Source organism: Oenanthe melanoleuca, chromosome 10 (assembly GCF_029582105.1).
Source record: "Oenanthe melanoleuca isolate GR-GAL-2019-014 chromosome 10, OMel1.0, whole genome shotgun sequence".
NCBI lineage: Eukaryota > Metazoa > Chordata > Aves > Passeriformes > Muscicapidae > Oenanthe > Oenanthe melanoleuca.
In genome coordinates, this window is record NC_079344.1 from 18,837,144 (window position 1) to 18,854,555 (window position 17,412).

The following is a 17,412-nucleotide window of genomic DNA, read 5'->3' on the forward strand; positions in this document are numbered from 1 at the left end:
TAATTCATTTCCCTCACTGCAGCTGAAAAAGGGGGGGAAAAAAAAAATATCCCTCTTTCTCATTCCAGAGACAATAAATTATGCTTCGTTCTTCAACAGTTAGCAGGCAAGGCCTAAAAACTGGAGAAAAATACAAGCATGTCAGAACTGGTTTTTAATAAAGTGTATTTCCTAAGTGACCTCCTATCTGAAGTGCTGAACACCATAAACAAACCCATACAACCAAAGGACATCAGCTTTGGCCAAACAGACTGACACCATACTCCAAAGAAGATCTACATACAGAGCTCTAAAATTCCCACCTGCAAACTGAAGCCTTGGCATAAACACTTAACAAGCTCAATCCCCTCAAGTACACTTTTTTCCAAAAACACAGCTAAATACTCCTTAAAGAATCCATTATATTCCCAGTATCTTTATGAAAAGACAAAGTGTTCACATCTTTCATCCTCACTTCAAAGCACACTATACATACTACACTATACTTTGCTTGCTCTTAGCATTTTTTGATGGGAATGTTGGTGTAACATTCCCATCAAGAAATACAAAGAGCAAGCAAAATCCGTTCCAGGATTCACCAAGCCATCTGTTTCTTAAAATCCTCAGACTCAATAGAATAAAAATATTCTCCAGATACAGTCACATTGGGACTGGGCACACATGCACCATTCTGCTAACGTATATTTTTGGTTGCTTTTTTTTTTAATCAAATATTTTAAAAATTATGTTAGTACAGACTAAGTCCAAGTCTATTAATTGCAAAGATTTATAGAAGACAACCACCTGCTAGTCCTCTCTTCTGAATCATACCTGGAAAATGAAGACTGCTTAGAGAATGGAACTCAACTCTTCCCTGTCTATATTCCTTTTTTTCTGACAATTTTATTTCTCCTTCCCCATGTGAAGAACTTAAGAAACAACCCCACAGTATGACATTCCTTATTGCAACCAGCATCTATTCCAGTCTGGGGGTCTATAAAATGATCTCCTCCAAAACACCCACAGCACATCTGTCAACAGCCAGGGACAGGACTGACAGTGCAGATCTGTGACCAAGCAATCCCACTGTGAATTTAAATACACTGCAGTGGCCACATGAACTCTTACTCCATTTCCTGTCCTGAAAGCAAGCCCTCCTGTAGGTGAGAAAACCTACAAGGACTCAACACTGCCTTGATTATTAGGGTACAGCACACATGAATGACTATGTCCTAAAAACAATTATTCCAATTTTTAGTCTGATCTAGATTTTGAAACATGAATGGGAAGAGTGCACTTCTCAGAAAGGCTCTTCTTTAACACTGCAAGCATATTTACTCAGCTGTATCAAAATACTTCAGGTTTTAGATTTTTGGAATATGACTATTTAATTGCACATTCCAACTTTAGCACAACGGATGTTTAATAGTGAAATACAAATTCAATCAAACTTCCATTTTGTTGTGACACTTCTTAATTCTTCACACTTCCCAATAAATATATTAATTTAATTTAAAAACATGAATGGCATTAAGTCTCTTTAGATCTGTAAGTAATCCATATTTTTGGAACAGCTGACTTCCACACGGATGTGAGTCACTGTATTTTGAAATACACAATTCACACATTAACTTCAAACGTTCTTAACCTGAGATATAAAAAAAGCTCAGGGGTTTGTAATAAACCACAGCCGGCAACTTAAAGCTAAGCTTGTGGCTTGTAAGGTCAAACAACTGAACTTCACACAAGCTAATTCTGCTGAGAGAATTAAGGCAGCTTTTTTTTCCTGTATCTGCATGCTGTAGAGATAAGAGGTGGATTTGAACTGTCGTGTCTTGTAGGGAAGAACACAGGCTTTCCAAACACCATGAGAGGAGCCCTAAAATAGCAGTTATTTTCCTAGTAATTGTCAGTGGCTGAAAAGTGACTGCGGCCTTTCAGCAGAGCTGCCATGCAGTGATTTTGTGCCTGTGATGTCTCTCAGCTGCACAGCTCTCACCACACTCAGTATTGAAGAGGTTTTATGTAACTGCTGCTTTTCTGCTGCTCTCCACCAGCCAAGGCAGTGCTCCTGCCCAGAGCTGACATCACAGGCAGCATGTGTACAGCAGCACAGACACAATCACAATTCACAGCATCATCACTTCTAGAGACTCTTTGTATCAGCACAGCACAGACTGGGAGCTTTGGCAATGCAAATGCTTCTGTCACAGAATGCAGCAAAAGAATTCAGCCCACTAATAAACACACAAAATACAAAGAGAATAAAGCCCTGCACTCCTGTCACGGGAACAATTTCAAACCTGATCAAAATCATTTAGGAAAACCACAGTGTTACAAGAATACACACAGGATCTCACTGCTCAGACATTCCATTACATCCTCTGCAAGAGCTCTACTTATATTTAACAATTTTGCTAACCAAAGGAGGAAAAAAAAAAAAAAAAAAAAGGCAGTAAAATGTGACAGAAGATTCCAGGAACACACACATTAAGACAGCTTTTCCTGGGCAGGATCTGTCATCTAAGTATATCCTATCTAAGCTTTCTCATCCTTAACAATAAGGCTGTTTCCTTGCAATGTTATATAATCTTTATCCTGCTTTCTAAAGCTACAGTGACACAATTTTGACATTAGTAAGAGACTTCTAAACAAGACATTTCTAAATGACTACAATAGTGTTAGAATTATTAGAATTGCTAAATCAAAACAACATAGCTTGCCCTCATCCTTAACATTAGAGTAACCCGTACCTGCAGTTTGCTACAAGGTAAAAGAATAATCATCTCTCCTTGTACACATCTGAGCCATTTTATCACAGCTCTGGTAGGAAATGGTAGGAAAACACATTTAAACACATGGCTACTGCATTATGATTTAAAATCACAATGACATGGTGACAGTTCTTAATTTTCTTTAATTTCCTAATCATACTAGATGGAAAAAGTGTGGGGATGGTTTCTTTTAAAAATCCTTAGCATACTGTCTGAACAAATTTCAACCAGTTTTATTTCTTTTTTGTTGGTTAGTTTTCAGAAAATCCCCACCATAGACAGAACCTAGTTCTATTCTTTTTATACCAGATACAACTAGAACTTAGCTAATTTTCCTAACAGTCCTTCTAATAAGGATTTTCTCAGTCCCCAAGTTTTTCTTCACCCTCTTTTACTTAGAAAAAGCAGATCACCAAACTTGCAGGTCTTTTAACCAGCTCAGATACACTGAGAAAGCTAAAAGAGACCATTCTTGCTCACTCAAATCTTGGTAATGAAGTAAATCCTAATGGAACAAGACATCTCAGAGACCTAATGCAATCTTCTCAAAGCGAATATATTAGCAGCTTTAAACACATGCAAAGTTATTGATTTCAAATCTCAGATGGCTTTCCAAATTTGGCCATTTAATTAAACAGCAGAATCAGGCCTTTATTAAGGGTCATATACACATCCTGCATTAACATTCAATAAATACTGAAGAATAAACAACAATTAGCTACACTTCAGTACACATTATTTGCAATTGTTAGTCAATCATTCACCACTTATTTTTCCACCTGTATCAAGCTGCCTTTAGAGGAAAAAGCCCACGAAGTTAATATTAACAAAAATATCAGGATTTAGGAAGATATTCTTAAAGCTAAAGTTTAGCTTGGTGACCATAAAACACTAGTACTTACAGCTACTTAAAACAGCATTAGCTGTGATTACACAACTGACAGATTGTTTCCCACTAGTAGAGGCCAAATTTTCCAAAGGCAGCTTAAGAAGCAGTAAGCATTTTCTACCACTACCAGCTCAAGTGCCAGTGAAATCCACAGGCTTAAGAATCTTTAAAAGACAGCAGATTGTCATCTGACCTCTCAAGCAATCCTTTAAAATAATAAAAAAAAAAAGAAAGCATGAAGAATCACTTTCAATGAAAGTACTCCAAACCAAACTATTTCTCAGAAACCTCCACTTATTTAAGCCCCCCCAAATTTTTATTTTCAAACATTCAGACACCAACATCTGCTGTGTTGTACAGATCAAGTGATTGAACATTACAATGCTTTAACACTTGCACTTTTAGGTATGAAAAATTCGTCATTTCTTAAAGAATCCAACATGTCAGTGATCCAGAGTTCCAAAAAAAAAAAAAAAAAAAAAAAAGCGTTTGCAATGGAGGGTTTAAAATGAAATTTAGTATTTGTGGTAGCAAGGAAGCAAAGTGAATTTTAAATATCACTACCAAACAAGAGGAACTTGCTTTAACTTGCTTTTCCTCCTGAATTTTAAAATGGTATATAACATGCTACTAACCTGCCCCAAGGCAAGCCTGTATAGCTTTCCTTGTCTTCCACCCTCCCTGAAGCCTGCCAGGCTCAGTTCACTGAGAACTCTTGTTACAAGTCCTGTACTTGGTAAGGCACCGAGTTCAGCTGTGTGAAATATACAGCTCTCCACAACACACTGAATTAGTGCAACTCTACTCGCAAATTTCATGGCTGTATTGATAGCTACAGCCTCTACACAACAATCCCAGGTGAATCCCATCCTTTAGTAGGATTCCTGGGACTGCAAGAGCTTAATCACCTTGCACCTTTAGGGAGGAAGGTGAAAGAATCCCCTAATCCTGTTCTGTGTCAGCTCTGCTAACACACTCAGTGCTGCAGAGGCCAATATCTCCAGGAGCACATTAAATCATCACAATAACAGGGTCACAGCTGGCCTCTCCCACACTCTCCAGGGAAGGAGGCAAGTGTAGCGGAGCACCTTGTTTTAGAATCGTTCAAGTCATTAAACACAGCCACCCTAGAGAAGGGAGGGTCAAAGGTGTGTGCCTCATGGAGCAGAAAGAGTATAACAAACCACAGTTACATAGATGCCAGCAAAATTCACTCTGCAACCACAAATTGTCTCAGACAAAAATACAGATCTCTGTACAAACAAGTCCTACCGATCGCAGAAGGTACCACAAAGTAGCCAGGAGGAAATGTTTGTTGTGAGAATACAGAATGGTTCTGGAGAATCCTTTTGTCCTTGTGAGAGCAAAGCCACTGCCCTGCTGTCACATCAAGTGTCACAGGCACAGTGTGGGGCTCCAACACTGCACAGGGATCACAGCACAGCTCCACATCAGCTGAGATCTTACACCATGGAACACTTATTGTAAAATACAGATTATTCAGCAGCATCTCTAAGGGCCAATCTTCACTGACAGCCGCCACAGAACTTAGGAAGTATCACCAGGGACAGTATTTCAATGGCAATTCACCAGTGTACAAATTGCTCCAAAATCCAAGCAATTAGTAGTCTGCACTAATTCATTGGCTCAACCCAAGCCCACAGAATTCCCTATAAATTATGGAATCTTTAACTTAAGATTTTTATACACCCAAGACAGAAAATAACATCTTGAGGAAAAAAAAAAAAAAATCCTGAAAACTCAAGCAACTTCTGGTTTCAGATAAACAGTCACATACAAGAGGCCAATAACTTCAAAGTTTGTGGAATATTCTAAGACACTTCAGTGTTTTACTTCCATATCTCTCTGTCCAGGCACACACATCTCTCACTGCTCAAAACATCACTACCTGATAAGAAGCCAAAACATCTACAACTAAAGCAGCAAAGGCAAAGAACACCACTTCAAATGTTCACAAACATGAATGCAAATGTGGCATCATAATTCTTACATTTCTCCTGGCCAAGTTTCTACAGCCAGTTGTTCTTCAAATTACCTAATCTATGCAAAATGTCCCAACTGCCAATTCTCATACATGCAATTGCACATAACCCTGGGAAAAACAGGTTTATCAGATTCTGTTATCAGTTGCCACCACCTCATTCTCTCTCCATACCAAGCAAAAGGCAGGAGGCTACTCGTCCAGTGGAACAAAACAACACAGAATTAAAACATTAATTCAGTGCAAAAAAGAAAAAAATGCACTCTTCTGATAAAACAGCTACTGTTCTCCCCTGTGAAGCAGCATTTTACTCTCCACATCATCATAATGCAACATGTAATCTTTCCACTCAAGGAAATTCACAGAAAAAAAACCCCAAAACACTCTTACCACTTTCGTCCAGACCCAAATTAAACTCCACCACATGTTACTGAACTGCTGCTCCAACACAACCCAACACTACAGGGCCGCATTAACAGCGGAGCAAGTCAGCTGTGCAGTCTCCAAAAATGTGCACTATTGTGGAGGGCCAACCTAAGGGAGCTAAGGAACATCGCTCTGCCAATGTTAACAGCAACAAATCAAGTTGAACATCCTCCACACTCCAAACTGAGCAAAGCACACCGCACTGCTGGAGACTAAGCCACTTGCTTATTGGGAACATGGCTGTAGACCCAAGACTGGGTCCAGGTTCCGATTACAGCACCTCAGAGCAGCAGGATCAAGCTGTCCTGCTCCTCACACACAAAAACCCACAGTGTGCTTGTGCCCTCAGCTGGCCAGGTGTCAGAGGCTGGTTTTTGGGAGTCCTCACACACGAGGGGATCTCTAATGCACAGTTTACACATGCACTCACACTGGCAGTGCTTTATTGAGAGCAGCTACACACATGGGCTCAGGAGAAAGGTATTTTGTAAATCTGGTTCTACAACACTCTCCTTACTACCAGTACAGAATGTGATGTGTCCAAACTCCGCAGGAAGTCTAGTTACTTGTAACAAATTATCAAGTCATTCTAATAATCAGGAGATATAACTTACCCACCTCTGCAACTATCAAAGCCACTTATCATCAAAACAAGTGTCACAAAGCCAGAGTAACAAGAAATGGCTTGTAGTATGGCTAGAACAGAACTGGTTGTAACTAGTTATGACATAGCCCTCTCTCACCAACTCAACTCCAGAAAGCTTCCTTGCAGACCTGTTCTCACCTTTATCACTCACACAGTTACTACACTCAATGCAAAGCCTGCTATCACCTCTGTTACCACCCAAAAAATCCAGGCTTCTCCTTTTTCCTCTGACGTCAGGAATTTACATCTTTCAAGTGTTCTAATCGCTCAGCATCCCCTTCTATCTGTGCCCTTTTCCTCTCTGAGAGCAATCTTTTCCATCCCTTCCCTTTGCAGACTTGCTATACTCCAGACCCACCTGCAGGTAGAAGTTTTCATTCTCACCCATGGCTGAGAGAGGTCCTACTGCTCCTTACAGCTGAGAGCATTCCAGCCACCACTCACCAGGCTCCCAGCTCTCCCCTCACAGTAACACGGACACAGCTGCCCTGATGCTGCTCAGCCACAGCCCTTCAGATTGGAGCCTTCTGGATGGAGCTTTGTCCCCTACACACAAAATTTCAGTACCATGGAGTTCAACCAGCATTTACCATCAATAAGTTAAATACCACAACTCTTACCACAGTTATTTCCTACTTCAAAAATTCAAGGAAGCCTGTGGTATCTTAAACACCACTGCTCATGAACGCTTTGATTTTTTTCTAATGCCACTATACAAGTTCTAACAGAGCTTATGTTCTGCCTTCCTGAATACACACTGAAGAAGCTCCTGCAAGACCTCCAACTGCATTGAATTCTCCTGCTCCAAGGGGGCAAAAGATTGTGAGGTCAGAGAAAAAGGCAAATACAATTCATACTAAATCTTCAGAAATCATCTATTAGCTGCTCTACAGCTCTTAGTGCACCAAGATGTCTTGTAAGCAGGAGATAAAGGAAAAAATCCCCACATGTAAGGTCATTATTTTTATACCATGCTTAGAGTTTACAGCTGGACACACGGCATCAGTAAGACAAGCAATAGCTGGTATGCCTGATTCCGGAGACCAGCTGGGAACTACTGTGATCATATTTGCTTCAAGTGTACTGCATACAGGCAGACTGATTGAAGATATAAATGCTAAATAGTGCCTTCTTAATATAATCAGTCATTCAATTTTCCAGTTGTCTTCCAGGAGCTGGTGAAAGGTCGTTTTTGCTTCTCCTATATAACTTGTAGCTGAAGAAAGACAGTAGAACAAATACTAAATCATCAACTGTCATGTCTCTTAAAAATTGAATATTACCATTTAGAGAAAAAAAGCCCCTAATACTCCAGCCAGGAACTCAGGCATTTACAACCTTTCAATACCTCAAAAAGGCAAACAACCTGACAGTACTGAACAGTTGTCCACAATGAGGCACAACTAACATAGTAGTAATTTCTGTTAATCAACTTGTATAAACATTTGTTCCTATCAAGAAATTTTATCTCCTCTTTTTCTTTCCTAATAATAATACTATTTAGAGCAGTGTCCCCGTCTCTGCATCTTGCAGTCTCCAGGAGAGTCAGATTTCTCAAGTACCCAAACTCCTGGCAGTTAAGCATGGTGCAGCTGTCAGTGTAACAAGCAGGCAGGGTGCAGGCCCAGGGGCCTGGTGCCACCCCAGGCACTGCAGCCAGGAGAGGTCAGTGCCACCCTGGCTGCAGCTCTGCTGGATCCAGCAGCTTCCACTCAGTGCTGCGGCCCTGCTGTGCCAGGACAGCTGCTCCTGCAGCTAAACCAGACTGGGAAATAGTCCAGATCAACAAGAAGTCGCTAAGAATTTGTACATGCCAGCCAGGTCCTTAATGCAGCAAACTCAGATTCAGCCACCTGCCAAGGCACACAGCCTCTGCGGGCCTGCAAGAAGAAGCACTATTACACTATTGCAGAGTGCTCAGGACACCATCACACCTCCTTCTTACCAACAAGTGCAGTTTTCAATACATGCTCAGGATATCAACAAAGCATCAATACAAAAAACCTGAACAGCTCACAGGAGGAAGGCTATTAAGCAAAAAAGAATGCAATTCTTTCTACAAACCTTCTTGAATTATCAAAGTGCACAGAGCTGTTTCAAGGACCACAATCCCAGCTCTGAGGTTACTGTATCATCAACTCACATGAGCAAGCCACTGGAAATGAGCACAATCTACTGTACGTTGAGACCTCAACATATGCCAGCATTTCTATTTGAAGCCCTCCACTGTGGCTTTCTAGGATATTTCAGGAGCACCTCATAGCTTGCAGGGAGGACAGAACATCTTGAAAGTCCTGAAGTACTGGGTAGAGCCTTTCACACATCACACAACCAGACTGTGGTGTCAGAAAGGTCTTGTCTTCCAGACACAAAAGATTCTTCCTACTCCTTTCTGTGATATTCTTTTTCCAATTACAGTTTTGACATAAAAAGAAATCAAAACCCTCACTACTCTTTTAGTAATTTTTTGTTAGCTTAATTTTGATTTGCTAAATAAACTCCTCTTGCATGTTATGTTTGATAATAGTTGCATGAGTGTCTTTTTTAAAAATCAGGTATATCTAACCCTAGGTAAAAAGTACATATTATCAAGATAAAGCCATGTATGCTTTCATAAAGTCTTGGCAGCATCTATATGCTGCAAGACAAAAGTCTCAACCTCACTACAGAATGTTTAATGATGTACAAAAAAATTAATCCATGGTCAGAACAGAATGCCTCATTCATTGTGTGGTCAGCTCTGTGTACAAATAAATAATATTTTAAAAAGGTTACCAGCTGTCTAAGCATTAGTGAGGAGTGAGTTCAATATGAAAATCCTGTGCCTTTGAAGAACTGTCCCAGGCTCCAATACACTCACTCTGTACATACCCAACTTGTCAAAAGCTTCACAGGTAATAGCTTTTCATCCCTTCTGGTTTTAAGGGAAAATAAAGTCTTCTCCCATCAATTGCAGTTATCTGCAGGCAGCAACCTTTATCAAGTCTTTCATAGCAGCTTCTAACTCCAATTTAGCAGCAGGGTATTTTTCAGCAGAAGCTGCTTCTTTCCAACAGAGAAGCAGGAGTTTACTGAGTCAGCCACATCACCTGGACTGAACTGCTGAAGTATGAAGGGTATCACTGCACATCACTGCCCTGTACCTGTGTAGGGCAAACCTGCTCCCACTCAGGATTGGCACAAACTCTACCTGCAAGGGTCACTTGAGGATACAGAACTTCAACAGGAATTTTATGTATGGGTGGAGAGATTAATGCCCAGTTTCTCTTTAAAGAGAGAACAAAATATACAAAATATTTTACAACCATCCAGACTAATCCTTTTCCTTGAAACAACAATGAAAAGACTTCAGTGTAGAACAGTTCTAACACACCCTTTGCAATGCTATGACCTAGGTCTGATAAGGTACCAAACTGAAACCAGAGATTGTACTGAAGGACACTTACCTAAAGTCATGCTCAATAAACACTCCTCTAAGTAAGGCCATAGGATTGATGCCATTTCAAAACACAGGAGGAACAGGACAAGGTTTATTGAACTTGATCAACTGGAATAGTGCTGTAAACTAAAAAGGAAACCTGAGAAAAGCAGAACTAAAACTCCAAATGGAGACACTGCTGTTGGCATAACAAAATGGGAATGTGAAGGTACACAGCCTGAACAAGTTCAATAATTAGGCAGCACTCAGGAATAAGCAGCAATGTTTCTGACAGGGGTGACTCCACCCTGAAGTGCCTCTTTTAAAATAATCTGATTAACCATGTAAGCTCTAATACAGGTCACTACCAGAAATAGTGAAGGACAGACTTGGACAAAGTTGGCTGCTACTTTATAAACAGAGGAGCTGTCAAGCAAAATGTGTCTTGCTTTAATTTCAAGCAGGGTTCAGTGTCACAAGTACTGTATCCCTGAGATGCTCCAGCCAATACTAAACTTCGGTAGTTCTACAAACTTACACTACAGAGACAATCAGCAAATAATCACAGCAAGAAATGCCAGTGGCAGACTTCTCAAACTGTGAATTTTAGTCTAGAAAACTTGTGGAGATCCACACACTTCCTAAGCAGGTATGCTCCCTCACCTCTCCAGTGGAATATTTCCTCTTCCCTCTAGGCTGGAGAGAAAAAAGATTGGTTGAGAATATCAGAGACAACTTAGTTATCAGATCTCTTTTTAGCTACTGAAAACTTCCTTCCCTACCTAACCTCAGCATCTCTACACACTGCTAGACAGCTGTCATTTTATGTCAAATACTGAGGTATGCTAACAGAACCACAAAGAAAAGAAGTGGCGATTGAGTTCTGTGCTCACTCTTCCTCCTTAACAGGATTTTTGAACATCCAGACACAACCCACTGCATGCTTTTGCTGAGAAAAGGAAATACCCTGGCTGGATCAGTATCCTAGGGGTTACACCTGCTAGAAAAAGCAAACAGTTAAAATTGCATATTTGCTCTGCAAATCCAGAATGCTAAGACAGCAGCTCCTGATGCAGAGTCTCCCAAAAAAATGTATTTACCAAAAACTTCACAGCCTTACCAGTCTTTGCATGCTACCACTGCTATTTGAAGTTCTAGTTCCCCCGTACCTGCAGCCACTGAAGGACAGTAAACAAGACTTAGGCTCTTCTATTTTCCAGCACCCACAAAAAAAGCCCTAAAATACCTGGAGGCAGCCCGGAGTTAGGGTCAGGAGAACCCCATTCAGTGGGAAGACTGAAAAAAAAAAAAAACAAACCACACAACACTGTGACACTTTAGAGTTCTAAAATCTGTGTCAAAGAACTAGGACAGAAGCCCAGAGATAAGCTTTCTCTTCTTGGCTCTATCACCTGCTGCCCATTTGTTTCAAGGGAGCCACCTCTATATCTCGGGTTGCCCTGTCACATTTATTTTTAACAAATAGGGAAAACAGCCATCTGCCTGGAAGAGCAAAAAAATGAGTCAACATTGGAAAGCACCAAGCTGCTCACACACAACTGTAAACAGAACTTTCAAGAAACTCAGACACAGCCTTTCATCAAAGCAGAAGTCTCAGCGCTGAGGTTTCAAACAGCACTTTTCCTGTTCTTTCTGCAAGTTCATACGCCACAAGTGTAATGGCATGTGAAAGATCTCCTGACCTTTGGGGCAAGTGACTGTAACAGCAGATTGCACTGTTTCCTCATTAACACAAACATGACAACAGTGACCTCCATGGTTCCTTGCTTGCTCAGACACACCTCAACCAAAGGCCTACAGCTGAGGGGGCACAATCCTCCCAGTAAGAATTATATCGAAAGTAGTTACAGTGAACAGTCTCAGGAGGAAATAAACACCACAGCACAAATCCTGGGCACAACTTCAGGCCTTACTGCTGGCTCGGCTGTTAGATGTGACTTGACAAAGAAGAAATAACCCATCAAATTCAACTAGCAGCTAAGGATGCACAACCATCAGACCTTTCATTTTATTGTTTAGAGAGACACTTATGGAATAATCATGTTGTGTGGAAACAAAAAGACAAATTTCTCTGCAGTGGAACACTCTCTACTGAATAAAAAATATTTATAGGAAGTCACACAATCCATCATCTGATGGGTCATGGAAACAAGAACAACACATCTTGTTTATTTTACCATAAAACCTCAGAATCTTATGTCTTATAAGCGTCCAATAAAACAAAGACCTGTCCTTTGACCACAGAAGTGACTCCTCATGACAGTTAACTGTGAAAACTGAAAGATCCACTTAACAATTCACCTTTAATTTAATAAAGTTACTTTAAAGCAAGTGAGAATCTGGTCATCATTATTATTAGACTTGTCTGGTTTGCAGACACATTTTCATCTTTCAGTATACAGAAATATTCACACTTAGACGAATGTTTCAGTCACCATGGTGTTTGAAACTTTCATACAAAAACCAAAAGAAGCAGCAGAATTTATCTTCCTTAAACACAAACGTGCTATTTTCACCTGAAATTTTTACATACGTCACTGTTCAGTTGAATCTTGATAAGTCATTTAAATTCACTTATAACCGCAACCAAACCAACGAAAATGAACCTCCAGCACTTTCCAGTACATGAGTCACAGATGCCAATACAACCAGATCTTTCGGCAAATTTAGGCCCTAAACTTCTAAAGGACCAGAGGATTGACCATGTCACACAACACTGAAGGCATTATTCAGCTTCTCTTCCACACATTTAAAAAATATTAACCAAGCGAATTTAAGGGTGGGGGGGGGGAAATCGCACAGAAAGCTGAACCTTCAAACCCCGGGCAGGCAGCAGAGCCCAGCTGGGACACGGCTGCTCGTACCCCGGGCGAGTTTCAAGGCACCGTTCCGATAACACGGCCCTCGAGCAGCAGAGCAGGGCTCGGCGCTGCCCTCACCACGGCGGCACGGACAAGTTCGGCGTGGCCGCGGCCCCTCGGGGAGGCCGGGCCCGCCCCAGGCCGCGGCCGTGTGGCGCACTCGGTAAAGCTCCGGCCCGCGCTCGCACCGCCGCTGTCCCGCCAGCCCCGCGGGCCGGCCCGGCCCCTCCGCTCCCCGGGGCCCCTCCGCTCCACCGGGGCTCTGTGCCCGCTGCCCCGGGCCCGGCCGCCCTTTGTTCCGGCTCCCGGCCCGCGTCCTTCTCCCGTGCCCGGGTTCCCCGGAGGAGCCCCCGGAGCACAGAGCAGAGGCCGGGCCGCAGAGCCCCGTAACTTTGCTAGGGCGGCGGCGGGGAGTGCGGCCGGAGCCCCGGGGGAGCGGCCCCCGTGCTGAGTCACCCCGCGGGGCTGCGCCCCCTCCCCGCGCCCCGCGGACAATGGCGAGGGCGGGCCGTGCCCGGCCCTGCCTGGCCCCGCACCGTGATGTTGCAGTGGATGGTGAGCGGCGGCGGCGGCTGCGGGCTGGAACCCGGCGGCGGCGGCAGGAGCACGAACTGGCAGTGGAGCTCGTCCAGCTTCCAGGAGACGATGCGGAAGCGCTCGTGGTCCTTGTCGAAGATGGATTCGAGGAACTTCAGCTCGGCCTTGAGCCCTGACACCGACATCCTGGCCTCATCTCCGGGCCCGGGCCTGCGCTGCCGCCGCCTCGCTCCGACTCGGCCGGCCCGACCCTGGCCCCGGCCGCGCCTGCGGGGCGGAAGATGGCGGGGCCGGGGCAGCCCCAGCCGGCGGGGCACGGCGGAGCTCCCTTTGTACCGGCCTCCTGCGCCCGCCCGCCCGCTTAAAAGGGCAACAGCGCAGCCCGCTCCCCTTCCCTCCCCTCCCCTCCCCTCCCCTTCCTCCCCGCGGGCCGGGCCAGCCGCGCCAACCGCCCCGCCCTCGCCCTGCCCTCCTCCCGCTAGCCCGGCCCCGCACCCCGCTCCTCCCCCGGGCACGGCCGGGCTGGCCCGCGGCACCGGCTGGCCCCGCTGGCCCTGCCCTGCCCGGCTCGCAGCCCCCGCTGCCGAGCCGCTCACCCGCGCCGCTCCTCCTCTCGCACCGCTCGGCCCTGCGGAAGGACACGCGGGGCTGCTTCCTCACCGTGCTTCTGCTCTGCTGAGAAAAAACTGCAGCTTTGGGTTTGCACTTGTTATCTCAGAGTCCTGTCAGATCTTCAGAACTCCTTGGGGCTCGGTTGACTTAAGCCAGAAATTCCTGTCCTGGCATTTCTGGCGCATCCATACACATAAAATCTGGTGTCAGTCACTGCAGGCTGGAAATCAGCAATACAGAGGCTAAGAAAAATTGTTACCACTCTATTTAAGCTCCCCTGTAATTGTTTGTACAACATTTTATCCCCAGAAAAAGCATCACGATGCATGAGAACATCAGTGGTGAAGTGAATGCTTGCTACATTCAGAGATCAAGAGGTACTGCCTCTTCCTGACGCTGGAAATACCATCTCTGCACCTTTATTTGTCCCTTCCCATCTTGGTTTTGCATATAGATAGTTGTCAGTTCTTCAGGAACATGGAGCAGCTCTCACATGGCATGAAGTGTGATACAAGCAATGTTGTTTCACCATGTCCTTCATGTTTCCCAAGGGCTATTAATTAATGCAGTACACACATAAACCTGGAACAGGGAATTGCCTTTTTTTGAAAAATGATATTTATATAAATCTTTAATTCCAGACAAACTGGCAGCACTTCACAAACCACAAGCTGAATCTTGTCAAGTGGTGAGAATTCTAATCTTGATCCAGAAAAACAGTTATGCACATGCCCAACTCCAAGCATATGGAAGTCTTAGTGATTTGTGGGCTTGAGATTCCTATCCTTCCCAGCAAAGAGAGCTGCAAAGAACATGCTTTGCTACAAAAGGACTCGGGAAGGATTGACACCGGTTAAATACTCTGAATGAAAGGTACCAGAAAATCCACAGGATTTTTTAGCTGTAATTTGAAAGACTCTGATTATACAGTGTGTGCAACTCAGCTCTCCCAGACAGGCTGAACTATTGCTTAGGCTGTGCAGCCTGCAAAGTGAAGCCAGAATGGATATAACTGTTGTGTGTCAATGCATCAGCAGGCAGGGCAAAGAACTTGGAGATAAGGGATGATTTACATGTAAGGGCAAACTAGCTATAAATAAGCAGCAGAAAATGACTGTATTAGAAAGGGAGGATTTGGAAGAGCCTCCTGACAGGAGCCCCAGAGATAAAACCAAGCAGACTTTGTCAGGTGTTGCATGGTGTGATGCATGGAACAGCAGAGGAGTGAATTTGGTGACTCAGCCCAGTTTCCCTGGTACGATGGGATTTTGGCTGGAACGCCTTGCTGCAGTGAGGGTGAGTAGGCTTAGCAAGTTCAAACTGCACCTTCTGTCATGCCTTACCAGAGCTGCCTCTGTCAGTCCCTCTGCTTTTTCATCCTCCTTGAGTCCTCAGCTACCTTCTCTCTGCTCTGCCCTTGCACTGACTGTGACACCTCACTTGTTGACAGCTGCACAGCTGAGGTGTGTGCGTGTGCTGGCTGGGGAGCTCTCTCAGGCACCCACTCATCCAAACACCACACTAAGGTCTCCTGAGCACCTGGCAGGCCAAACAAATTGTTTAACTGGCCAAGTGTGTTCTGCAAACCCGGTCTAGAACTTTCCCCAGCTCCTTCAGTCTGCCTTTTTGTTTCAAGCTTCTAGAAGTAACATGTAGCTGCACAGCCACCGCTCCCCTGAATTCTCCTGCCCTTCTCAGTATTTAGTAGGCATTGTGCAAGCTGTGAATTAGTTTCTGTGATAAGACCTTGAGAACACATCGGGGCTGTCTCCTTTTCCGGAATTCAGAGGCTGCTTCAGAGGTGTGAAGAGCTATTTGACATGTCTGACTCATTCCTATTTCTTTCTTCAGGACTTGCCATGGGACATTGACATGAATCTCAGGCTGGTCATAAGATGATTCAGGAAAGCCCAGAGTTTCCCAAAGTCGTTGTACAAGGGCAGGACCTGACATCTCAGGTTAATTAAAGGTAATGAATCTTGGTACAGCCCCTCAGGAGCACTCTGTCAGATTCCAGTAGTTACAGTTGCTCTCAAGTTCCTTGATCTCTATTTCCTGGAAGCACCATTTTTTAATAACTTGTGTGCACATCTTCAACATTACCTCTCTCTATCATCCAGCTAGATTACTTCTCTCAGGGGCTGAACTTTGGCCAAATTCCTGTTTTGAAGATAACATACCTTCATAATCACTTTTATTTATTTTTCCTCCTTTTTATTTAAATATAGGAAATTTTGTTAGAGTCTTTAACTGAAACTCTCAGAAAAAACCCAACAGATTCCTCATTGCATTCTTGGGTAGAAAAGGAGACAACCAGTTAAGACCAAAGCTGTCTTTCCCCTTAGCATTTACTGCCAGCCCTGTTTCCAACAGATCAGACAGGCATGTCCTTGGCAGGAGAGAAGGCAGCAGCAAGGGGCAAAGGGAACTGAAGGAAATATGAGCTCAGGATGGGCCATTAAGAAGGAGATGAAGTAAAATATAGGATGAATGGGCTTTGATGAAAGCAATAGTTGTCTGGGGCTTGAAGAAAGGATATTCCAGAGCAGAGATGAATTTCAGTTTGTGTTAGTCCTTTTCTTCCTGTGAATGCCTTTTCTAGTTCTGCTGTATTTCCCTCTTTACCCCCGAATGAAGCTCCTGTACATTCAGTGGAGTGTGCTAGCAGAGGATTGATTTCCTTTTCTGAGAGTTTTGTTTTTTGACCTCACTTCTCTCATTTACAGCCTAGCACTTAGAAATGGTCTTTCTGTTTAATTCTAACGTCACTTTCCCAAAAGAAAAGTCAGGCACCAAAAAGGAACTGCCATTTCAGAAATAGAGAATGACCAGATCTTTTGTAACCCTGAACTTCAGCAGACAGAGAAAGTAAAGGATAAAGTTAATGAGATAGGAGGAGGTGTAAATTGATTTTACTGATGGATGATGCAGTTTGATAATAGCTGATCCCCAGCTAGACTCTTGAACTTTTTCAGATATCAGCAGAACCCCAGACCAGAACAGACAAATAATACCTGACACCCATAAAGAGAAGGACAAGAGAGGGACCCTACCTGAAACCCTGGACAAAGGCAGACAGAGTCAAGAGGATCCTGCTTTACCAAGATACAAGTCAAGCTGTCCTGCTTGCCAAAGCCAGGCTTTCACATCATTCTGGGCTCACAGCACCAGTGTCATTGCTTCAAAAATGAAGTCCCCTCCAAAGCATTGAGAGAAAAACCATACATCAGTGCATGAAAGCTGATGG

General features: G+C 43.6%; 1 protein-coding gene across 1 annotated transcript in view; it reads right to left on the reverse strand.

Moving 5' to 3' along the window:
* UBE2Q2 (ubiquitin conjugating enzyme E2 Q2) overlaps positions 1 to 13,941 on the reverse strand; it is a 43,824-nt gene extending 29,883 nt beyond the window's left edge. Inside the window, exon 1 of the mRNA XM_056499649.1 lies at positions 13,553 to 13,941. Within this exon, the coding sequence (XP_056355624.1) occupies positions 13,553 to 13,738 (186 nt within the window). The 5' untranslated portion in view covers positions 13,739 to 13,941. The remainder of the gene's footprint in view (positions 1 to 13,552) is intronic.
* Between the last annotated feature and the right edge of the window lie 3,471 nt (positions 13,942 to 17,412).